Source organism: Corvus moneduloides, chromosome 6 (genome assembly GCF_009650955.1).
Source record: "Corvus moneduloides isolate bCorMon1 chromosome 6, bCorMon1.pri, whole genome shotgun sequence".
NCBI lineage: Eukaryota > Metazoa > Chordata > Aves > Passeriformes > Corvidae > Corvus > Corvus moneduloides.
In genome coordinates, this window is record NC_045481.1 from 55,253,738 (window position 1) to 55,280,068 (window position 26,331).

The 26,331-nt window shown below is 40.4% G+C and overlaps 1 protein-coding gene across 3 annotated transcripts in view; it reads right to left on the reverse strand.

Annotated features, from left to right (window-relative positions):
* Positions 1-7,713: 7,713 nt before the first annotated feature.
* Positions 7,714-26,331, reverse strand: part of SYT9 (synaptotagmin 9) — a 66,870-nt gene continuing 48,252 nt past the window's right edge. The window contains exons 4-8 of one of the 3 annotated variants that reach the window (XM_032112058.1): positions 16,199-16,319; positions 15,015-15,186; positions 14,300-14,429; positions 13,558-13,714; positions 7,714-12,543 (exon numbers count right to left, since the gene is read on the reverse strand). In XM_032112058.1, coding sequence (XP_031967949.1) covers positions 13,607-13,714; positions 14,300-14,429; positions 15,015-15,186; positions 16,199-16,319 — 531 coding nt within the window. In that variant the 3' untranslated portion in view covers positions 7,714-12,543; positions 13,558-13,606. Of the gene's footprint in view, positions 12,544-13,557; positions 13,715-14,299; positions 14,430-15,014; positions 15,187-16,198; positions 16,320-26,331 lie in introns of those variants that run through there. The other 2 variants (XM_032112059.1, XM_032112060.1) reach the window with 2 other exon arrangements.

A 26,331-nucleotide genomic window follows, 5' to 3' on the forward strand; every position in this document is an offset into this window, starting at 1 on the left:
ATGGGTTATTAAGAAAATATCTCCATTTTCTCTGAATTTGTTTCAGGAGTAATTTAGATTAATAAGGCAAAACCAACATTTTAAGAATTAATTATAAAATAAACTCTCACCCACTTACTCTAGACTTTCTTTGCCATTACTGGCACCCTGTCCACTTCATCATCTGGACAGAAACAAAACCATCTGATGGGATTCCAGCTGAAGTTGTGGACATCAGCTTATAACTGTGAGGCAGCACAGGGTCTGACCTCAGTATAAATACTGAGGAACTTTCATGGATAGGCTTAGTCCTGGAACTAAACTTCATCTTGAATTGCATCTGAAGTCCAGTTTCAGGGATAGGAAGCACTAGAAACAGACTCACAGCTGTGCCACTTGGAAATGATCTCTCTTTGATCTTCATTTTCCTGGTTATGTTTAGGGTTTAGAGCTTCAAACCCAGTGATATGAATTTGTATGAATATTCACATTTGCATGTATGAGCCATTCAAAATTCATCCTATAAAGGTGCCATTCTGGGGGACCTTTTCTGATGCATGAACAAAGGCAATAATACTTCTTGCTGAGAAGATGAAATAAATGGTTGATCCTTTGAAATACATTTTGCTAGAGAAGATATGATTAGTGGGACACATTTTGAATAAATTCTGTGTGTCTGTAGGAGAAATATACTTCTAATGAAAAATATAAATACCTAGGGAAAACCTTCTATGTACGTGCAGCCAAAGGAGTTACAGGAAGGCAGAGGAAGGAGGAAATTACTTGTAAAAGGATGTATGAAATAAGATTATTTTGGAGATGAGAAATAGATCTACACTGTACTTTTCTTAGCACTTCCCAGGATATGTCCTGTATTTTTCATTTTATTTGCTTCAAGGAAATGCTTTTATTTCCAGAACACAAACCAAAGCACAGAAGAGGAATGCCCAGAGTAGGCACTGCAGAAGGAAGTGTCATGGACTGAAGGCAAAACACTCATATCAGATTGCATTCTTTTGTCTAAAGTGATGCTGGAATTCATTCATCCAGCTCAGTAAAACCCAAACTTTGATCTTTCTGAGATGTAGTTCAGGGCTTTTTCCGGAGTCACAGTGAGTGACATGAGGGTTCACGATGGAAGAAGGTCATCTTCCTTCACTGGTTTGTCCTCTACATAATCAGGAGTGATGTCCACCAGGATGGTGGAAAATGTGTTTATGACTAATGTAATTAAAAAATATAACATTAAGGAGGATTTTTTAATAGGATTACCCAGGAAATTAAACGTTGTGATTTAAAATTAAAGATAGATAAAAGGAAATACTGCAAAGCCCTGAGCCCTGCTGGTATTTATTGGAATTGGGGCATTCCTTTGTATCCATGCCTAACATGGTGGGCCTCTCAGAATTCCTGTAACATAAGCACAGCCATCAGCAAAGGGATGAAGAAATTTTTACACTGGAGAAAAAGAAGTCTTTGAGAGATGATCTGTATTTAAGACAGATAAGGAAAATGTTACCAGCAGAATAGGGGAAAATACTGGAAACTCAAGGCCTCACACAGCTTGCCCATCAGCTTCAAGGCACTGACAATGTCAGGAAGGCTCTAAAGGCCCATCAGGAAAGAATGAGTGCCTCCTGCACTCACTCTGGTGGTTCTTTCCAAAAGTTCCCCAAAAGGGAACACTGAGTTCTTCACTGACTCCCTGCAGAGCATCCCTGGCAAAAAGCAGTTTCAGAGCTGTCACACTTGGCACAGGAATTGTGTCAGTAGGTGGAAGGAGATCAAGAGGATACTAAGCACTTTTTTTAAGCTCTTGAAATACACACCAGTCCTTTGATTTTGCCTGACACACAGCCCTGGGCAGAACAAAGATGTGTGTTTCTGCTCCCCCTCTACTGTCCTGTTCCTTTGGTAAGCAGATCAGAATGAAGAAAGCTCAGAAGTTTTAGGAGTGTCTGATGCGTGTCTGGTTGCAGGAAAGAAAAAAAGAATTATGTTAGTGAAGGTCAAAATTGGGAAGTCTGGGCAAAATTCTGGAGCAAAAAGGCTGTGCTGCCAGACTGAAGTTGTGATGGCAGATGCAGATTGGTACCCACAAAATAGGTGTGGGATCAATTAGCTTTTACCCCATGTACCTGCAGTGGATAAAGCAGACTTGATTTTACCCCTCAATGAACAACTTGGTGATTGTATAGCCCTCCATGAAGAAAAGAGGTAAAAGGCTCTGCTCACAGCTCTGATCTCCATGAAGAATTATGCTTTTCTTTAGTTATTCAATAAACGTGGCAATTTTTCACTTGGAAACAAATTTTTGTAGGTTCAGGAATTTGGGAATCTGTGCAATTCTATTTATGAGCAGGATTAGAGGGTAATGATTTAATTGATGGTTGAGCATGCAGACAAACTACGCATAAAAGATCTTTCCAATAATTATATCTTTTCATGGAGCAACAGGTTTTTTGTAATTTAGGTTCCAGACAGTAATTACAAACCAGATGCTATTTTAGGCACAGTCTGCAGCACACCCTTGCTACTTACCAGGAAATTCAAAACAAACACAAAACCACTGCTGGAACACTTAAGGCAGAAAGGTGAATTAAATTGAGGTAATGTGGTATCACATGTGAATTGCTATGAGTATTGTAGATATTATTATTATTACAACCTCTATCTGGGTTCACTGTCATGGAGCACGGGTCGTTTGGGTGGAATTATTTTTTTAATGTTTTGTGTTGAACCTTCTGTGTCAAAAAGTTCGGGTTTTATTTGCAGACCTAAAATCCACTGTGTGCCAGTATTGGGTGCTTGGAAAAGAAGGGATAAATTGTTTCCTGATTTGGAGGTCTGACCCTGGTGGGAGCTCAGGCACCCACCGAAGCTGCTCCCTGCAGCCCCCCATGTACCAGCACCTTGCCATGCAAACATAATACACTGATAAAAACTGAGGCTCGTTAGCACACTGTGAAAGCCATTCCTGTAACAGGATGTTAGGAGAGTCTGGATAAAAGAAATAATGCAGTTTTGGAACAAGGTAATGTCAAACTCTGAGAAACATGAGACGTTTTACTTGTGTGAGGAGCTAGGAATCATTAGTACTAAATACAGGATGTTTTGCATTCCCTGCACATTGAAGTGCTGCTGACTTGTCTTATACCCTGAAATGTGGGGTTTACTCAGGCAACCAAAACAAATAATGATTTACAGCTTGCTTTTTTTTTTTTTTTTTTGCTTTGTCACAAGTAATTAATTGCCCTTCTTGAAACAGTTCACAGCAGGTGCCAAAGGAGATAGGAAATTTATACAGAGCTGTAAATGCAAATCTCCTTTTAGAGATCCTTTCTCTTAAGGACAGCAACATTAGAGTTCGCTGTGCCTTTGGTTTAAATAAAACTTCCAGAAGATATTTCTCAAATAATTGCTGTTATTTGGGCAGTTGGATAGTTGTGTCTGTTCCCCTGAATCCCCTGGTACTCCTTTTATAAACACAGCTCTCTCACTTGTCTATTTGCTCTCTGTGTGGCTGAACATTACATTAGACAAGTGTCAGAACGTTCTGACATCTCAGGCTGTGTTATGGCCTCAAACATTTTATTAAGGTACTTATCCAAACACCTGAAGACATCAAAGGTTTGATGTCTTTAGGAACAGACATGAGTAGCTATTGATTTTGTGATTTGCTGTCACCTTGGATTTTGCAGCATTCATCAAAAGGGTTTCAGGCCTGGCCATTACTATTAACTCATTAAATTGAAAACTGGCAACTAATTCTATCATGTCCTCACATTCTGCAGCAGCCCTTATCTCCCTGCAATTTTGGTCAGTTACCTGAAGACAAAATACACACCTTTGTGATGGAAATGTTATCGCTGTGAGGTGAGTGGCAGATGAAATGTGAGTAAAGGTTGAAACAGCTCATTACAGCCTTGTCTGTTGGACATGGGCTCTCTGGGAGAACTTACATGTGAAGAAAGAGAACAATTGAGCCTATCTGTCCAGTAAAAATCACTGAGGGAAAGAGGATGAGGGAAAGGTTTTGAGGAAAGGAGGAGGCAAAAAGGCAAATACCAGAAGTAAAAGAAAAAAAGTAATACCAGTCGACAAGTAAAATGAAAATCTATCAGGCGTATATCTAGATGCAACTTGGAAGTTATTTCTACCTGCAGTGGAATTTACCAGGCAAAGAATCTCAGATCTTGTCTGAAAAGCTGCAGAACTTTGGAGGTTTAGCTGAAATGTGCTGTTCTGCCTTGGCAGGGTGAGGGCAGAAAAGGGAATGGGACAGAATGGCACTCCAGTTCTCAGGCAGATTGGAAGAAATGAAAATGCAATTTAGCAGAGCCCCACATCCAATCATAAAGATGCTCCAATAAAAGGAATTTTTTTTTTTGGCCCATCCCAACTTATTATTTGGAACAATGAATTCTAATTTAAAGTGGATGTGTAGTAAGAGTAGGAGGAAACAGCTTCCTGTCCTTCCTCACCAAGAGATGATGCAACTCCAATGTCATAATGGGAATTGCTCCTTCTGTTTCAATCCACTTTAACTTCTCAAATAGTCTAAGTAGTGTAGAAAGGAAAGAAGTCTTGGGACATTTAAAAACAATTGGGTAAAGATGCAAGAAATTAATTCATTTGGGGAAATCTGACAGAAACCTTAGCTACCCATAGGAAAACTTATTTTACTTTCTGGCCAAAATTGTACCCATATTTCTAATTAGTTCAGGCATAAGACTTACAGATGACGGCAGTTCCTGTAGCTCTGAAGTTCCTTTGAAATGAAATTTAAAACAAGTTTTATGTCTCTGTAAGATTTTAGTAATGGAATTCAAAATGAAGCAGAATATCTTTAAAAAGGTCATTTGAACTTCACAATTATTGTATGTTGTTGCATGGCCTGACTAAGCTGGAAGCTGGTGAGACTCCTTAAGGGTACCTGAAGAGAGGGGACCAGGGCCAGACTTAGCAAAGATGTTCTGAGGACTTACTGTTCTTTTCCTGAAATGTGGTCTACATGAAACCCCTTTGAACTGCAAGTACAATGCCAACGTGTTTGGAGAGCTGAGGTTTTGGAGTGAGGAAATACCAGTATCAAAGGTTGTTTCCTGGCAGATGGAAGAGGTATTTCTATGGGAACAGTAAATATTTGGACTTGAGTTTCACTAAAATACAAAAACTGACTGATGAGTTTGGAATTTTTTCTAAGCTATGTCATTATTCTTCAAATGTTATCCAGGTCTTTTTTAATATTATTTTATGTTGGGAACTATATATATATATATATTTTTTTTTTTTTTAGGAAGGCAAAAGTTATTGAAAAGGGCCCACACTGTTGCATTGTGAAAAGATGGTTCTTAAAATTTTACTTCATTTTTGGGAGCCCTAATGTAGCTGAACTCTATCAATCTATTGTTTTAGAACTGGTTTTGTGTCAGTTAGCAGGGTATAAATGATAGGATTACAGTAACATTCTCGAAACAGAATTCTGGCTGCTAAACTGAGTATTACAGAACTTTATAAAGCTTCAATATAGAATTTTGTTGTTATTATTAAGAATGGTTTCTCCAACAAAAATATTTTTATTGACAGTTTTATCTTTGGGTCTAACACTAGTTGGCTTATTGACATTTCTGACATATCTAAATGATTCTTTAATATCAAACAGCTTTAGTCAAGCTCTTTGAACCAGTCTGTTCAGGCACTTCCGATGCCTTGGAACATTTACAGATTTTCCTGCATGTGCTGGTATTGGAACATGAATTCCCTGAATGTTTTTTGACAAGTTATTAAGTGGTTTAAGGCCACGACCTTTTGGATGGTGTGGTGGGCCTGACTGAAGTGTGTGGTCAATTAATATGGGAATGATAAATGCGTAAGTGCACCCAGAGAACCTTGTGACTCTAAATGGCAATATTAGAGTACCAATCAGGGAGATGAAAACATGTGTTGCTTACATTAGAAACCTCTGTTAGGGCCCACTGTGACAAATTTCAGTGACAATATGGTAGGAGGTGAATGCAATCAGTTCTCAGAATAAGACATTTTGTGATTTCCTTCCCTGGAAAGGTTACTTTTGGAGTCACCAAGTTTGCGACAGGATCCTGTGTTTGGAAGCAGAGTTGCAGCCCTGTTCTGTGCCTCTGCTCCTTTCTGAGGTACTGATTTCTCTGTAACACCACGTGTCCTCAGCTCTCCAGGGACATCTCTACACTCCCACTCCTATCACTTCAGGCACTTCTTAGGCTTTGCTGTGTCCTCACCAGCCACTCCCCCTGCGGGAAGTCACAGGCATCAGCCAGGAAAGCTCCTTACACAAGGTACCTCTCTTAATTTTCATCTCACTGCTGATTAGCTGTGCAGGATTACAAGGCTTCTCAGGTTTCAGGCTATGTGGGATGCCTTGCTGTTGATCAGGCTTTTCCAGAGAGGATTCTCAAACTTTGGCTTCTCACTTGCAGTCATTAACAGGCTACTGCAGTCACTGTCCCTTTTTTTCAAGTCTGTAAAGACTTAAAGGATGATTCTGCTGGAAAAGTGTCTCGAAAGGAGAGATGTGTGGGCCTGTTTTGACAGAGGAAGAGGCTTTTGCTTGCTTATTAACAAAGAAATAGAGACATGCAAACCAGTATTTTTGAAAGACACTAAAAGCAATTTTGAAGTTCATACATCTCCTCTGCTGGGGTGTATTTTATGGTGGCTTATGGGACAGAGAGGGATAATGAGCACTACATTCACTGCCAGGGCCAAAATGCCTATAGATGTGTCCTTTGTTAATCTTCCATCTCCCCTGACCCCAGCTCACCTCCAGCAAAACAGGAATCTACCCAGGGCCTAGACGTGTTCCCATTATTAAGGATAGTATCAACTTCAAAACTACAGGCTTGTTAGGCCTGTTCTCATTTCTTTTCCATGTGTCCGCAATATCAAACAGTCCCAAGAAGAGACCGAAATGAATTTCTTAGTTGCATGAAATATTGTTTTGTGCCTTACGTTACATGTCAGAAGCCCTTTATTAATGCGGTGTGAGCAAGGAGGCCAGATCTTCCAAATGAGGAGAGACTGAGCTTATCCCTAAAGACACAGAGAGGCTCTTACTTCATTAGAAGTCATGCACATGCAGGACTCTTGCTGATGGATATGTCAGTTCAGCTAGTGTGAAAAAAAAGACAAGAGAAAAGGACAAGAGAAAAGGACAAGAGAAAAGGAGGAGAGAGTTGCCTTTTTGGGTGCAGTTTGTGTGCTCATACCAGATATATCTGTGCTCTTCTCCATTTGTTTCCGGGCTCTGCCAGGGGACCTCTGGGAATTTCCTGGAGCTACACGTCAGGCGTTGACAGGAAGACTGCTAATTTTGCCAACATGACATGCTAAATACTAATTTTGTTAATTTAACACAATGCCACTTGATAGAAGCACTTCTGTTGCTTCTTGATTTTCTTCTTAATATTAAACATAGATGAGATTCACCACTGATATGTCAAATAATCTTTCTGTCATAATGACTGTGGACATGGGATGAAACACGAGGAGGTTTCAGTATCCAAACTCCCAAATGATGTGTGAGTGCTGTAAAGTTAAAAGCTTTGTCTCTCTGGTCTCATTTACTTTATCAAAACACATTATCTGTGGAGAAAAACTAAGCAAAAACGTTTTTGAACTGTTTGCTAGCTTTCTGAATAATGAACTGAACTTTAATATTTATTAAATACAAAATAGTAATAAATTACAATTGCACAATTTCTTACAGAGTTTTTATTAAGATCAAAACTTATTTGTTCAGACTAGATTTATATAAATAAATCACAGTACATTTTTACTTGTGTTTAGAAGATTGTAATACATATTACAAAATTAAGAATTTTTTTGTCCCTCAAACCATCACTGCGAAAGGAATCATGCATTATTTCTACTGAACGAACAAAATGCCCACCTAATTGAGAGAGCCTCGATACAGGTATGGCTCTACTCTCCAAAATTAGACATGAAACATAGAGATACCAGGACTATTTATTGAACAAGAAATAATAAAGTATAGTACAATGTTCATGTGTTATCAAAACCAAAAGTACAGCAAAACAACACACCTCTCTTCACGCACCTTTGCGATGGGGATTAAAGATGGCAGCTGGCCAGCATGCAACCGAGTAAAACACCTCAGTTTTACGTCTACGTTTGAGCAAAAGAAGGAGGAACTAAAGAGCCCAGACAAAACAAACGACAAATGAGGAGCCCAGATGTCTACAAGTCCTCCCATCACCTTCCCCTCTGTGCCACGTGCGCTGCCTTCGCTCAGCAGCTGACGCCTTTCCTGGGCAGTGCCACCGCCGTGCCCTTTGTGGGCCTCCAAGGAGATGGATGTGCTCCCAGAGAACCGCAGGGCCCTGGAAAACTTCCAGCTGTGGCTCCTTGCCCAACCCACTGTGTCAGGAATGAAGTGTAAACACGGCTCTGGGAACTGCTCAGCCTTGGATGCTGTGGTGCCACCGGAATACAACTGGCACCTGGCACAGCTTGGCTCACGTGCTGCAAGGCTGCCACTTCAGCACGGAGTTCTGGTGTCACTAACTGCACCAAGATTCAGTGTGATGCTGTCACCAAGTCTGTCCTGCTGCTGGTTTCACAGCACAGGGGGCTTCTATTAAATTCTACAGTATTGTGGATTATTTTCTCCGCATCCTTTTTTTTCTACTCGATAAGAAAGGCATTGTTTTCTCTCTTGATACTGAGGTGCAATCATTTGGCAATGCACTGTTCTAAACAGAAAAAAAGCATTTAATCGATGACAATTCAGATGGAGTCACCTGATCCACTTTTTTCGCTTCCTTCTGTTCAAACAAAATGCATTAACAGCAAAGTCATTTCAGATGGATTTCTAGCTGGGTCAAACAGATTTTTCAACTGAATTTCCTGGTGCCTGTTTATTGTTTTTCACTTTTAAACTGAAAGGGTTTTCAGCTACTTTTATTTCAGCTGCAGACATGTCCCCTCAGTACTCGAATGTTGCTCGGTGACAAGCACGTAAATCAATATATCTCTTGTGTCTCTGACTTTGGGTGCTCAGGTTAACATAGCTACATATCATGTTTGGTGTTTAAAACACATGAATGAAACCAAACCAAACTAAACCAAAGAATAAAAACAACCCAAAAGCCCCCGCAACCACCATCCCCTCAAGCCAAGGGTGGACTGAAATAAACTCTTCTTTTTCACCCTTTTGCTCTGCCCTTTGCTGTTGCTTCATTTTGTATTGATCCAGGAGTTCCCCCATCAGTGGTTAAATTGGACCTCTATGTAACAAGAGTCTCACATGTACTGCTTTTGTGGTTTATGGATCTGCTGGCATGGAAAACTGAGCCATGCAATGGCTGGTAAAAACAGTTTTAACACTGGGTCTTTTATGCTACATATTGGTTTTCTGTTCTGTTCTGTTCTGGTAGTCCCCGCTTCCCCAGATTGAGATGAATGTTTGTTTATCCACTGCCAGGGCTATTTACAGGGAAAAGCAAAACAAAAGTAAACAGCAATGCTTTTAATGTCTTGTGATTTCAGGGGAAGCAGATAAAGAAATACTTGAGCACTCAGCTGCAGAGGAGTCGTCCTGTGAATGTTTTGTCATGGGAATATCAGGCCACTGTCCATGGTACTCAGCCTCATGTCAGTAGCTTGGAAGGCTTTCCCATTGCCACTCACTGCTTTTTCACAGAACAACATCTGACATGGTGGTTTGTTACAGAAAACTAAAAGTAGTAATTCAATAGCACATTGTTAAAGAGCAAAATGGGATTAAAATCTTGCTGAGATGCATTTCTAAGGGGTTTTCTCTTCTATCTTAGAGTTACAATACTTACCATACAGCATAATTATGCATTCACAGCAAATAAGAAAACAAATGGGGGTTTCAGCTTTGGAATCGTTCTTGTGAATCTACCGCTAATTTACCTCTGAGAATCATAGTTCAGAAAAGAAAGATTGAGCAGTATTGGGACCATAGCTTTCCCTGTGTTTCCAGTTGAGTTTGTAGCAGAATTATCTATCCTCTGCTCCTTCCAGCAGGCTGCTGTATTATTGTAATACAGTCCAAAGACAGCAGCAGTCTACTGGCCAATCAGAACCAGAACATGAAAATATTTCAGGTGTAGGGAATATCATCGGTTAAGTGGAGTATAAAGGTGAAGAGTGAAGTATCCAAATACAGAAAATATCTATCTTTCCGTAGATGCACTACTATGATAAGGCAGGTATTTGTACAAAGCACATAGTAATGCCACAGCCTGAGTAACAGTTTGCAAGTCATGAGCAAAAAATTAGGAGAATTCAATAAATTTAGGGGTTTTTCCTCATCTCTAAGCCTTTGAAGTCTTCTGGATTCCACTTTAAATGCTCCCTGTCACAGAGATTTCTTTCCCTGTTTTAGTAGAACTCTGCTCAAAATAATTCTTTTGATGCCAGACCCTTGAGCATTAAATAAACTGAGTATGGTAATAAAATAGAAAAAGAAAACTGCAACCCACTGGCAATTATAATGATAACACTTTTTAGCTGATGTCCCTTTGAGCTGCTGGGGACAAATCCTAGAAAGGCTTCTGCACTTTTCCATGGACATCAATCGAGCCTGCTTTGTGGGTGTTTTCCCCTGCCCAGGAGTTTCTGCTGCTCATGGTGCAGTGGGAAGCGTGCCTGCTCTGCATTCCAGGCAGGAATGATATAGAATGATTTGTCCAGGAAATCAGAGAACTCCACTCCAAAGGAAGAGCTCTTCCTTCTTTGGTCATGCCCATCTCCCCTTGGTGACTCCTGAGAGATGAGCCTGGGTAAAGAGCACAGGATCCTGCCCGAGGTGAGGCTCATGCATGAACAGATATGCACATTGTCATGTATCACTGGCCTCCTGACAGAAGGCTTCAGCTGAAGGTGCAGTGAAACAGTTTTGCCATGGCAACATTATTCTCATTCTTTTGGAAATGCCCAGTGGTTACCCTCCTGAAATTGTGCTTGGGCAGGTTTGGGAGTGCTGTTTAGTTTGCCAGGTATGCCCTTGCCTGTGGCAGCTGTATTCTCCACAGCATGCCAAGAGATTTTTGAAAACCACTGTGCTTACAGGAATTCTGATTTATACCTGCAGCACACATTTACAACAGATCCAAGATCTCCTGCAAGTTCCAAGCTATTCTTTACCCACAAGTAATTCTGATTTTGTGGAAGATCCTCATCGATAGGTTATAAAACTAATTTTTCAGGTTTGAGGCCAAAATTTTAGATATTTCTTCAATCTGTGCATGCATATTTGTGTCAGCAAAGTTGCAGATCCAAACTGCTTGGTGAACGTTTGGCACATACAAGACGTGAAGCAATGTGTATGCACACAGACTTATCTGAACACTATTTAAAGACCTGGGCTCCCTCTCTGTAAGTGCATAGCAGACGACTGTACTGTATTAAACACCCATACTTTGCATTTGCATCTTTTAAACAAAAATTCCCATGTAAAAACGTGAGTCAAGTTCTCTGTAGGAAACACTGGAGGACGAGAGAACTCCATGCGTGGCTAAATAAGTGGCATAAAGTTTATCCCAGGGTCTCCTGCTTTGGGACACAGATTTCATTACGTGACAGAATCCAGTGCTTTGATTCATTTTCTTTTAATGGTCAGAATTTGTCAGAATTTACAATATACCATCATGTAAAACAGCCCTGCTAATTCTACCACAAATAATAAAGGAAGTCTTCACAGGCACTATATATTTGGAACAGCATTTTCAAATGACATGGGGTGTGAGTGTTTGTTTGCATGATTCAGCACTGCTGCCCAGGACATGCTTCCAACAGTTTGCAGTGCCGTGGACACAACTCAGAAATGTTGACTGGAAAATCATCTACAAAGGTTGAGGACTAACAACCTCCATGTTATACAGATGGTTATCTCCTTTCTCAAAGAACATGCTGTCATTACAAATACCATATGCATCTTGTTCTCACCCAGCAAAACTTTTTTACAGTTTTTCAGATTTGAAGGAACCATATTAATTTGTTTTCATGTCAGGTGAAAGGAGGCACCAGCTGAGACTGAGGACGCAACTTGTCATCAAAAAATAAATATCTGATGGCAATCATTCTTGAAAAAACAATACTTAGAAAGCTAACCATTCACAATACTGCACCTTTTTGGCAAATACAAGGACAATATTTGTTGCTGCTTCCCATATTTGTTGGTTTACATTGCTATCATTTTGCTTGTAAAACCTGGGTTACTCTACTGAACAGAAATGATGAGTTCAATTTGGGTAATGCTTACGACCATACAAATAATCTATCAGTAGCAGTAGTGTCAGCTGGAGAATTAATGCTACAAGTGGATAACATCACGCTATTTGAAACCAATAGCTCTTCACACAGTAGAAGACTGAGGGTCCTATTCAGCAAATATTCAGGGTCCTATGGCTGTGGCCACAGAGGTTCCAGAAGCTCTCGCTGAGTCTAATCCTGATTCAGGAACCAAAATGATATGCTGTGTATATATTTCTCTGCACAGCCTGGATGCGCTGGACACCCTCCCCCACTTGATTCCTGGGAAGGAAAAAAATACGTCTCTGTTTAGCTTTCAGTGACATGAAAAGCAATCCACAGTAATGAAATCTAAAGAAGTTAGCCAGGCATGTATGAAAAGAACAGGATGCCTGTGAAAAGGGAAGAGCTGTCAAAACCTAATTGTGGGCTCTGGCTGCAATGAAATTTATCAAAGAGGGAAGACAGGTTGGATATAAGGATGTAGACAATTTCTGCTAAGAAACACTTGTATTCTGGCCAATAGTAACCCTTACACTACACCTCGTGTGCTGTGTCAAACATTGCTATCAACACTTGGCTACAGCTGAAAGCTCCCAAATGCCCAGCATGGCACTTCAGCCAGTATCTGCCCTGTCACTGGGGGCACAAACACCCGGGCAGAGCTGCCCCACTGTGTCCCATCCTCTCCCACAGGCAGCTGCATGCTGGCAGCACCCGTGCTGTGAGAAGGCATCGAGCCTTCCTGCTGCCACACAGCCTGTGGCCACTCCCTGCTCAAGCTGTGCTGCTGTGGTGCCCAGGCACCAGGAAATTCAACTCCCTATGGACACAGGACAAGACTGTGGGATTCTTCCCAGCTTGTAGCATCTTCATAATGCCTGACAATCATTTCTGGAACTGCCTGTGGCCAGTGCTCACAACCAAATAGGGAAATCTTTGGTGGCACTGTGGTAACACAGCTGCACTCTGGTGCAGAAAGTAACTCAGAGGGGCTGTGAGCTGCCTGGCTCCAAGTATTAGTGCTGACAGCATTATTCTTGGCTTCATATGGGTACTCTGCTCTTTCCTCTCTTTAAACATTGGGGATAACTCCGGGGCTGCTCATAAACAAGATACTTCGACTGGGAGTACTGCCTGACTTAGCCAGTGAGAGCAACAATAGGAGTAAGTCATGGTAACTTCAGGAAGCAATTTACTTCGATCTTTGATGAATTTCTGTGTCTCATGAATCAGGATTAGTGTTCCCTGTGTTGGGGAGAGGATTAGACAGAGGGATTAAAAGGACATCTTTACCCCACTGGACTCTGTGGAATAGCCCCTGAGGATATGGCTAAGAAAGAGTTCAACAGGAATGCCAAATTTCTGCTGAATAGGTTAAAAGGGTGAGGAAGCCTCTTCGGCAGCCATCCAAGCGCAGAAGACCTGCATAACATTCCTGCTGAATAGGGCCCTAAAGACAAAAAACAAAACAAAACAAAACAAAAAAAACCATAGGAACCTTGAAAAGCTTTTCTGACTGTGTCGCTTCTTATCAGCGCCTCAGATCTCCAGAGACACTTAAACATATTTTTTCACTGCAGTTAGGCATCCTTTGGGATGTGCTAGTGCCATGGATGATACATTGTTACAAGAAAAGAAGTCAAATTAGGTTGTTGTATATAAAAAAGAATAGATCTTGATTGTTCTGTAAACAAGGTCCATTTCTTTATATCCATTATCAGCGAAAGATATTACCCAAGATCTTGTTCAAAAAACAAAACCAAACCCTTAATTGAGTGTATAATGCTTGGTGTTTTCCTGTATATATATATATTATAGACATCAATTACCTTCTGTCTCCCTAAAATTGAAAGGAGCAGACTTAACTTGCATGTTACGTCTGAATTTTAACATCAGCATTTCCAAGCCCTTTTCTAGGATTTACTTCATGCACGTGGATCTTGGGCTTGCTCATAAAATTTTATCCACCTTCTAATGCCGTGTGGGAGAATATTCACAATTATTGCAAGGGGGAAGCAGGAAATCAAAGCCTTACCTCCACAAGAGGATGCCAGTGAGCGATGGGTTTCCGAGGGTACGAGAGCATTTCGTTCCAGTGGTCGCGCCCTAGACTCTCTGCATCGTTGCCCACTTGACAAACTCCAATGACCTCATTGTGACCTACACTGTGAAAATGGCCCATAATATTTTTTTCTTAAAACTTTACCTTCAGAACCACACCATTTACATATTTTATCAGAAACATTAATCCTGGAATTTTAGGATTAATTCTTGCCTGAAGAATGTAGTGCGTTAGGAAATACGTAGGTTTGCTCTTTCTGTTTCCCACTGATTAGAGTAATTTAATATTTCCCCCCTTACAGCACACAAAAGGTTTTCTTTGCCTGTGTTCTGTAATTAGCTGCAAAGGCAAACAAGCTCTAAGACACAACTTTACAAATGGAGCATGTGTGTAAAGGCTTAAATGCACAAACAGAACAATGCATGGCCTCTCTGATTAAATGCCTGGCTACTTCAGTTCTGCTAAACACATACATAGCTTACTTCTGTCAGTTATGGATGCAAATCTATGTTTTAAAATTTAGTAAGGAAATTCTGCCAGACAAAACAAAAACAACTGGAGTCTTCTACCAAGCCCAACATGACATTAATTCCCCACTTACTGGGAAAAAACAGTAATTTTATTTTGGGATGCAAATCTAATGTGCAAGATTTTATCAGCCAGTATTTGACAGCTACAGGCATCTCACCGGTCATAATCCATAACAGCTATCGACAAGTTAATTTGGTCAATGTTTTCTGGAGGGATGTCAAAGACTATGGCTTCATTGTAAACGGGATTCAGGGTGTTCCTCTTGGTGGAAGTTTTCCTTTTCTTTAGCCGCCTTCCTTCACACATTAAAGAAACCTTCACGTAGGGATCTGTGTGGATCATAAGAACAACGTTGCTTTTCTTCTGATGCTTTTAGGCAAACGCAAATGGAAAGTGAAGGGAGCAGACTTGTGTGCCCGTATGTGCTTGTGGAATTAATCTCTTGGACCTGACTGGAATCTGAGCTGTTACCATGGAAGGCATGAGAGGCAGTGGAGCTTTGAAAGCTTTACCTGGCTGCTTACAATGAACAATTTAGGTTCAAGAAGCTCCTTGTTGTGTACCAACTTCTCAAAGGGTATTAAAATATCCACTGAAGCGTGTTATACATGACTATTTTATACAACAGCCTATTTATAGCAGCCTAATTACTTGTTAGATTTGTAGAACAGACAGAAGATGACAATGTTTTTCACAACGGGATTTACTGATATATGGTTAAACACAATTCAAAGTATAACAATTAGTGTCTTATATTTCTCAAGAGAATTGTAATTATTTTTAAACTCCTGAATGTAGCAATGTTTCTTTGTAGCTCCTTTCTGAGAGCTCTACAACTCCCTGCTAGTATTTAGAAGTCAACTATGAAATCTTATTTAAGTTAGTTTGCAATTTTTATTGTCGAATTTTGAAAGGGTTGCTGAGAGGATTCTGGGATGATCACTGCTTTGTCCATATGCCAGCAACAGCAGAATTGGCTCAGTGGCTCTTGGGGACTGTCAGAGAGGGTCAGTCTGCCTCTGTGTCATAGCTGTAACTAACAGACTGTGCACAAACAAATTCCCAGTGTTGGGAATGCATTTTGGCCACCTTGTTCTACTCTGAGTCACAGTGGCATTGGAAATAATAATATTGCAGTCTTTTTGAAAGAGCAACTTATTTTAAACCGAGCAAACTAAAATATATTATTTAGTTCTCATAAACTCCTGTACTCGAGTAACTCAAGAGCTCAAAGTATAACCCTCCTCTCGAAAATCATTCTGGGATTTGACAGTGTTGAATTCTGTATCTTGGGAGGGAAATGGGACAGAAATCCACACTGAGCTTTAAATTCATTCATACCTGATGCTCCTGTGATATCCATTGCCTTTAAATTTCTTGCCTTTATTATTGTAATAGTTAGTCTACCAGCTGTTGGAAGGTAGCAGAGCGAAAACATAAGGTCACCAAGATCCACGTTATCCTGTTCCAAGGAAAGAGAGATAATGTGAAGCAGTAATTACAAATTTTCTACTCATAGCAGGACTTAAAGATAAAAATATACCTTTGGGGATCTACAGTTATGCAGTAAAAGCTGAATTCTCATTCTGAAACGTATCTGAAAAAAACAGCCATCCATGCGCATACAAAATTCGAGTCACTATGTTGCTAGACCAGCAAAGCTCTCCAGGGTAAATGAGGTTATAGTTTCTAGCACTGAGTACTTGGAGATGACACACATTTAAATGATGAGGTACCCTGTGAGGGACTGGAAAACCTTCTTTCTATTTTATGTTTTTCAGTGATTTGCCTGTATCACTGACAAGCAGCCACAAATGTCTGCACCTTTCCTTCTGGTCTGCAGGAGGAAACCCACAGAGACGTTCACAGAAAAAAAACATGGTTTGGGCAGGGCAAAGCTCTGTGCAACTCTCAAAGTGTGCATGAAGTCAGGCATGATAGGTGTGAAGTGTCTGTGGCAATGGGACAGCCTCCACCAGAAGCAGAGGAAGGGTTATTACTAATTGTTGATCATAATAATAATAGCAACCACAAGTTCCTGTGCCTCACACAGACAAGTTCCCTCAAGTAAGCTTATCCACCTGTTTCATTGATAGAATAATTTGTAACCCTCTCCTGTGTTAATGGCATCAGGGTTTCAGAAAGGTAGTAGAAAATGTGCAAACCTTGTTTGCAGTTACAAAGCATCACTGTATTTTTTTTTTTTTTGTAAAGAGGGAAATCCAGCTCTTTAATCAAAGAACTAGCGAAGAAAAGATTGTATTAAATGATTTCTGTGATGTGATTTGCATTTTTTTGACGGAGCAGTGAGTTCACACTTTCATAGAACTGCTTCCTGCAACTTAATATTTCATTCTTGACTGAAAAAAAATTTACCTGATGTTGGGGAAGATGAAACAGGAAAGCCTTATAAATATTGATTGCCTGACAAAAGATTTTGGGAATATGAGAACTATAAGTGACATCGAAATGAAAGCCACCTTTGAGATACCAAGTCTTAGTTACTGAACAACTGGAAAACAATGGTATGGCCGACTGAAGATAATCCCCTCTTGATGGAACAATACCCTCTGCTTGCAGGCAGGTCCAAGGGTCAGAGCAGACTCTACTAGCTCAGCAGAAGGGGTCCAAAGAGTAGTTTTTAGGAGTTAAGATGTAACACTCTATGGTAATATAACAATTCTTATAGGCTGTATGTAAATGCTATAGGATTTGTATCTTGTATTAGATTGGTTAGTGACAATTAGAATATTCAGTACAGAAGATGATTTATTGTATTGTAACCAGGACTTCACACACTCTTATTACTCTCTCACTCTTACTCCACTCTTCTCCACTCTTACTTACCTCCTCTTCGTTTACCTACTTGCTCTTACTTTTACTCTCTTGCTCTCCTGGGCCTGCTCCAAGCTGTGGCTGGCAGCTCTGATCAGTGCCCCTGTACCCACGCCCTTTGCAATAAACCGCATGTTCCAAGATCTGACTTCAGAGATCTCTCGTCTCCGTCCGTCCCGACCGTCCGACCCACCCCCAGCTCCTACAACCTGATCCAGCAATTTCAAAGCTACATTCCAGGTTCTATAGGGAACGGAAATAACAGCTCTTGTGAAGTATGTGTATGTTGCTTGCTTACTTACTTACTTACTTACTTCGTGCGATAGCTTCTCGTCTTTCCCAAGCTGGATCCTTCTCTGTCAGTCACCAAAAGATGAAGTGTGGTGGATGACATAGAAGGAGAGGGAAAAGAGCCCCTAGCACAGGTTTGTCTCTGAGGCAGCTGCTGCACAGAGCGATGCCCAGAGCCTGTGCAGTTCCTTTGTGTCACTTCATGAGTTAGCAGGGGACATAAGCAGGACAGGAAGCATTGCTGGCACAGAGTTGTAGAAAAGTGTTGTGTCAGAAGGGAATTCTAGAGGTCACTTGATCCAACCCCTTGCTCAAGAGAGGCATCTTTGCTTCAGCTCACAGCTCATTCAAGGAAAAAACCAAACATGTTCATTCATTCAAAAGTAGGTCCTTTCCTCATGCTGCTATTTAAGAGAGATGCTGTCAAAGAAGGAAAAGGCTGATATTATGGGCCATTTGTCAGGAATAACCAGCTTTTAACCCTACCATCTTTTCCATTCTAAAGATCAGTGTTTCACGGTAGGTGAAAAGCAAATAAAGGCTGGGACAATATCGAGGTGGCTGCTATGACTCAGCCTGTTTAGTGCCTCTTGATAGCTCCCACTTGGAAGCAAACCTGCTGCAACAAACTGTGTCACTGACTCACTTGGTGGGAGGATCAAAGTGCTGCTTGAGATGCTGTGAGAAGTCCTACAGGTTAAAGAGATGTCAGCACATCCAGGAGAAATTTCTCTTGGTTAACACCTGCCCTTAACATTACAGGAAAATAACTGATCTCTGTCATTTTTCCAGTGATCAGCTGGAGCTTGATACCTATAACCAGGAAAACAGGAAGCAAAATTTTCACTTATCCTTCCCATTGTGAGAGCAACTTCCAACATTTAAGTGTACTTGCCCAGCTCTGAGGTGCTGAGATTCATAGCTGTGAAATTCCCTCGTGCTGCAACTCTGAGGGGAGCAGAATTTCATAAGCCATTTAAAGAAATTATTGACTGAAGCCATCTTTTGGGAATTTGTCACTCTGGCAAATTTTGATAGGTTGTTTTTCCTGAATTGGTCACTACCCTTTAGAAGGAGACAGCATTGTTGAATTACTCAGGTTTTCCCTGAACACAAAAAAGCCCATCAGGCATCTGTTGTTTTAACCGTGTATTTTGGCATCCTTCAATATTGTCAGCTGTGGCAAAGTCACCCTGTGTTCAACTCCAGTGCTCCACACAGTGACATTCATTCTGTGAGTACTGTAAATACTTTATTGTCACTACCAAACACAGAAGTTTCCATTCCAGACTTGATCATTCTGAATGAACATTTTAAAAACTTATTATGAGTTTTTATCAAGAAGTTTATAGGTACATGAATTACTCCACAATTGTTTTAGGTACAGATGCCAGGAAAAATCAGAGAATCATAGAATATCCTGAGTTGGAAGAGACCCACAAGGATCATAGAGTCCAACTCCTGGCCCTGCACAGGACAGCCCCAAGAGTCACACCACATGCCTGAGAACATTGTCACAACACTTCTGGGACTCTGTCAGGCTGGTGCTGTGACCATTTCTCTGGGGAGCCTGTTTCAGCCCAACCATATGTTGGTGAAGAATCTTTCCTCATGTCTAACCCAAACCTCTCCTGATACAGCTTCCTGCCATTCCCTCATGTCCTATCACTGGTCACCACAAAGGAGAGTAAAAATATAACTGCATAAATGAACTGCATAAGTAAACTGCTTGGGAGAAGAATGGATCACATGTGCTGAATGCAGTATTAGGAATTATGCCATAACGTACTTACCCACAAGCTTTGATTGAACAATTTGACAATCAAAAAGTAATTGTCTCCTGCACTGTGATATTTTAGCAAATGCTGCAATGACAATACTTTGTTTATGCTTTTTGAAAAATTGCACTGGGCATTATATGGGAAAAAATCAGTTATTCTGGAAACAGAGATTTCTTTAGTCTCTTCCAGTTCTAGAAGTTGTAGGTGTTGTAGCAATAGGTCACAGATGATTGTGAGATTGTCTGTCAGTAAGCCAATGCCTGAGAGTGTGACTGAAGGGAAGATTGCAGGCAGCAGCAGGGTAGAGACACCTTTTGCCATGCAAATCCTTCTCTCAGTCTGAAAAAGAAGCCCTGTCTTCCCAAACTTTCATTTTAAATTGTAGGGAATTAATGACTACTCCATCATACCTGCTACTTGTAAATGTTTTCTAAAGTTTGGAAAGAAATTTTATAACAGAGAGAGCCTTTCCCCATGACCTGGCTATTCCTCCCTGTCTTACCCCCATTTCCTGTAATTAAAGGGCAACATTGAAAACTGTTCCAAACAATGGGTCCTCAAGGTTCAGTTAGGAAGGTTTAATGAGGGACTGATCTTCAGAGTCCCACAAACTGTGACTGCTCCCCAGAATTTGCACGTGTGTGTTCATCTCTCTGATGATGGGCAGCTGCAGGAGAACAGGCACCATGCTCTGACTGGAGATCAGCGTTGTCACAGGCATGACCCTCACGTCCAGCAAACACACAGGTCTTTTCTACAGATTCAGCTTTTTAACAGAACCAAAGCCAATGTATCAGAGTGCAGAGAGGATTAGTGTACATCTTCACAAGTTTAAAATCACTGAGCTACACGGCTTAAGCCACGGATTGCCACTAAAGGTGTGCTGTATTAGCAAGCAGTCGCTCCGAGGAACAGAATTAACAAGCACAGAGGGTAGGATCTTCTGCAAGGATTAGTTCCTGTTTGAATGGAGTGCTTATGCACTACTGTGTACGCTCCACAAAATGGGACACTACAGGCATTACACTGCCTGAGACAGTTTGAAATTCCTGCCTAGGAAAAGATTTCACAATAGTGTAGGTTATCAAGTCATGCATGTTTTCCTTTCCAAATTTGTGTCTAAGCTCATTCATGTGTGGTTTTAATACCATACTGGGCATGTTACAGTGCAACGATGACAGCCCTAATATAATCAGACCAAAAGGCTGGTCAATTTTATTAATAATCAAAAGAAAATAATCAGAAGGTAATTAAACTGCAATTATAATTTACTTATACGTATATGCCCTATATTATTTTTCTTTTGGTCCCATTCAGCAGGAAGCATAAAAGAACTGAATAAATGTAACAAACATATCCCTCTCTCATTTTCCTCAAAAACTGCTCAGGTTCAGGGGAAGAAAACACAGCCTTTATTTTTAATCTGTAACCTGCCTGTTCCCGTATGCTAAAAAAGGTAAAACAAGATGGGGATTGGCTTTGCTTTTCCAATGCTCCAGGCTTCAGCTCCAGGCTCGGGGTGAGGGCTGAGTGCCTTGATGTTGTGAGCTGTGCTTTACAGGGAGCCTCTGATAATCCCACCTAGATTTGTGTCTGAGCCCTTGCTGTGTTCATGCAGTTCTTTATTCAATGGAGCAAGAGCATGAAGCTTCTTCCTTGAAAATGTCTCAGTGTTACCTGGGAGAGTTAAATGTATTCAGTCCAGGTGGGGACTTCAAACCAGAGGCGTAAATCACAAAGTTTGCCTGAAAACTGCAAATGGGATGAATCCCGTAATCCATGAAACCTCACAGGAAATCAGATTGTTGTTAGGAGCACGGAGCCAGTCACCCCTCTCATATTATGCTTCCTTCTTCCTCCGTTTCTGGTGGAAATTCTTGATACGTTATAAAAATCTTATTTTTTGAATAATTTTCAGTGGCTTCTATTGAAAGGATTAGTGTTCCTGCTTTTCCCAGAAAATGTTTTGGGTTTTCCCCCCTGTAAAACTAACCCAAAATAAATGTATCTTTGAAAACGCTGAATTCTAACAGTAACATTAGTAGGTTTTTAGTCTATAATCACACAGTATTTATAGATTTTAAACTTATTCCATTTTGTTGGAGATTAGCCTGCAGGATAAATCCCTCCCAAGTACTGTGTCAGCAGCTCTGTGCTGTTGCTTAGTGAGTATAACTCAGCATATTAAACAGGGAGATGTGTAACCTTAAAGAGGATGGTGACTAAGGGCCCCTGAATGGCCTCACCTTTGATGCCTTTGAGGCTGCATTAAGCAGCTCAGGTGGGATCAAACCCTCTCAGTGTAAGTCACCTGGTTGTTAGGGATATTCTGACAAATGGGGATGACATTTGGGATCAGAGTTCTCCTCTCCCTTCTCATAAATACCTTTGAGTGCAGAGAATGGGTATGAAAACTCATGGAAAACAGGCAGAAGGGATGGAAGAAAACAAGACCATTTATAGGTTCTATCTTCTGCTTCTGCCTCTGGTCTGGGAAAAGATATGCTGTGCTCAAGTTAGGCATTCACAAGGTTTGTGCCCATTTCTTTGGAAAACTGAGTTTTGTATTTCTGGAACAGAGGAGCTGTGATGGGTCTGCACCACGCAGTGCCTGTGCCACTCTAATTAAAGCATATGTCTCAATTATACCAGCTTCCTCAGCTCCCCAGCTATAAAAAGACAGACACTACTTTTTCACTTTCTGCTATGTTGCAAAACTAATTATGGGTTGTGAGGTGCCCACATGTACTTTTATGCATCTCACCAACCTAACATTAACTGGAGCACTTAGCAGGCACTGGTGCCCTTGCTTATTTCCCATTAAGTTAGTAACTCTTGAGAGAGGTTTCCACGGCAGAAGTGGTTTTAGAGATTTGCTAAATTCCTGCTGCTGTGTCAGAGCTGTACAGCTCAGGCAACGCTAGCTTTGCATGCTGCCTCCTTTAGGAGTTGGACATGTCCCTGCAAAGGACACTGGAAAACAGAAACAGAGCAGAGGTGTCATGGAATGAGATGGGATCATCTGAGCTTCTGTAGGGCAGAAAGGACAGACTGCCACTATTTAATTAAAGTCTCTCTCTCTTCTCCCCTCCAGGCTGAGGAGCATTAGTTGCATTTTAAACAACAAAAAATTCTTCCTGGTTACTTCCAAATCTTTCCTGGAATTAAGGGAATTATACTGCTATAGTGCAAGATAAGTTTCACTGCACATCATTCTAATATTTGCTAATGTGGGGGATTTGAATTTTGCAAGGATTTATTTCAGACGAGGTTCACTCAGCTAAGACAAGGATGAGTTAAGTACACTAGGTATATGCGTTAAGCCTAAATGATTTAAAGATGCCTTAAGAAGTGCTATCTGCTTTTTGGGACATACATTTATTAAATTGCTCATCTGTGTTGAGAAGTCTGGAGTAAGATTTGAGTGATAAGATATTAATTCTGCTGAGGAACATGTCCAGGACACAGTATTATGCAAATCCCATAGACTCTAAGCTGTTTGGGAATGATAGTAAATCTAGAGTATCTAACATGAAGAATTTGTGAAGTTAGCTCTACATTTTTTATTATTTCATCATAAGAGTTATTTTGAGCTATATCTATGAGAAATATATACTGATAAAAACTCTTTTGAAATGTTGGATTTTAATTGAATTTACATGTGGCTATAAGAGTGCCAGTTGCTTCTCATTACATATTTTGAGATGAATAGAAAAGATATGACTGGAAAATTCTATTTTCATGACATCTTAAATCAAAAAAATGAACTCTAGTAAAGCAGATATTTATTAATGCCTGAATCAATCTGTATCTACAGAAATGTGATTAAGTAAAGTAAGTGGAAAATGGGAATAGCCTATCTTTTATAATTATTCTTTCAATACATCAATGTCAGACTACATTTAATGCTTTAAGTTAATTTTCAAATTAACCATTTTCTCACTGTGATTTCCTTTTTTTTTTTTTTTTTGTATTTCATTGTCTCTATTTCTTTTCTTTATGCTTTCCTTAAAAATGAAAGCAAGTAAGTAATGAAGTCTTTGGTATGTCTGATTTCACTTACTGGGAAAGAACATTGACAAGCAATTCTGAAGCATGGTTTCAGTGCAGTGAAGAAATACGAAAAAGCTGAAATGCTGCTATGTAATTCACTCTGGATTGTGCACTCACTGTGTGCTGAGCATGCTGGCAACTTCTCTATAAAGATTGCATCAGAAGTAAAACCAACAGCACATCCTCTGTCTTCAGAGAGTGAAGAACTTTTGACATGGATTTTTAGCGTTTGTAGGTTTTTTCCTCCCCTGATTCCATTATCCTTGTGTCATGACTACTTTTCTTTAATCCAGGCCACGTAAGTAGGATCCTCCAGACACAACTTTGTGTTGTGCCAGTCATTCACAATACCTCTGAAATGAGGGTAGTTGGAGCCAAAGTAGAAGCTTTCACTTCATGAATGCTTCAGAACAAATCCAGTCAGTGTCCTTGAGAGGAACATACTCCTAACTTTCCCTTGCCACAATGTCCTCAGTAGCATCAAGGACAGAGGCCTTTTCCTGCAGGCAGTCAATGTACTTATCTCTCTAAAGAACCAACATCTCCACTGTCATCATTTATATCCTATAAATAGGGTGGCAGTGATTAATTGAAACTTTCCAATCAGTGAGCTGCACACGATCCTCAGTTATTGGGATGTGTTTACAGGATACATTTGTTCTTAAAGTAATTTAAGGCTTTATTGATAAATTATTCTGTATTAAGATCCTTTAACAACAGCCTCCATTCAGTACAGATAAACTTTATCCCATACTTGTTCTTAAACACATGCTTAAATCCTATAGATTTTACTGGCTTTGAATCCTTTATGCAGATTTTCAATTCACAACAACTACAGTGGTTTGCTGAATCTGGGCCTAACAGTGAATCTAATGAATTATCCTGTAGCTATTGAGATAGAAATAATGTCTTAATTTGTTCCAAACTAAATTGATGAACTGAGGAGATAGTCTGAATTGAGCTAATGAAAATCAGTAGAGACATGACTGGAAAAGCTGCAGTACTTGCCCTGTTTATGTGTGTGTGCCTGTGTCAGAAATTGATTTCATGGGAAAAACAGAAATGAGGCCTTCTGAAAGTGAAACTTCAGAAGAAAGTTAATAGAAGTAATTTTTAACTTCCTCATCAGTTATTAAGAAAAGAGTGAGTACAGAGTTGGCTCTGAAGGCTCGCTACATGGCATTGTTGCCCAGAGACAAAAGTTAACTGAAGTTTAAGTTTCTCCTTGCAAATTAAACTATTCCTCTGAAAAATATTTTAGTTTCTTGAATTGTTACTGCTTTTTCTTTTTTAAATCATTCTATGACTTGTCACTTTCTAGAAAATGAAAGGTCAGTATAGATTTAATAACAGAAAAAGTCTGCCCTGGCCCTTGTTTTCTAGGCATTACAGGCTACCTTGGATAATTCTGGTTGGTGCTGGGAGGCAGGGGGTGCATGTGTGTGTGTGTGTGTGGCTGTAGGACAGGGAAGGCTTGAAAAGTAGAAAAAACAACTGCATCTTCATGATGTATAAAAATGTCACAACCTGCAAGACGTGAGTTTACAAGCAAGGTGCTGTGGAAATATTTGCTTGTCCTGTTCTCCCACCTCAATGTATCCCACCTTGTCAGTGTTCACAAGATGCCACCTTTGGAATGGCACTTCCAGAGTCTGCTGAAAGGGAAGCCTCCTGAAGGTGGGTTTGATTTCCCACTGCTAAAGCTTTAAGGAGGAGCACTCTGGCACAGAGCTGACTCAGACCTTTCCCTCTGCAGGGAAGGCAGTAGTGCTTCAGAAATCTTGACAAGCTTGGGAATAGCAATGAAATGCAAATTGCCCTAGATAGGAATATGTGTTTGGAGGGCAAGTGCTTTCTTGAAAGGAAATGAGGAGGGAGCTTCCACTGGGAAAAATAAGAGTTTTGATGTCAGGTGAAGGTGGTAGAAATGGAAGGACAGGTAGGTCAGGCAGATAAGGGACTGTCTCACAGAGGGAAGTGTCACAAACCAACTGAATGGTGCAATCCAGAAAACTGGGCAGTGGTTGCCTAAAGTGAGGAACAAAGTTGTTAATGAATGTCTATCCGGATCCGTCATTTCAAGCCAAATAATTTTTCCACAGGCTTTTATTGGTTTGGATTAGACTTCCATTTTTTGTGAAATACTGAGGCTGAAAAAACTAAAGTGAAGCAGAGGTTAATGGCATTGTAGTATGCAGTACCTTACCATGCAATTTAACCTGGGTGGGCCAACCTTGCAGACTTGACAGAAAACTTTTGGTGAACATCACAGAGGTGGAAAGAGATTAGAAAATAAACCCCCATGGTTTCAAGGCTAAAGGCTGGCTTGTTGTATGAAGTGGAGGTTAAATTATATGTTAAGTAAGTGTTCACTATCTCTAGGCAAACATGAGCTTCAAGAAAATGAAGCAGCAAATCCATTCTAATGCATAAAATTATTTCTACCACAAATTATTTGCCAGTTACCTCTTGCTTCCATTCTGACATAAGTTGAAAGATATGTTCAATTATCTC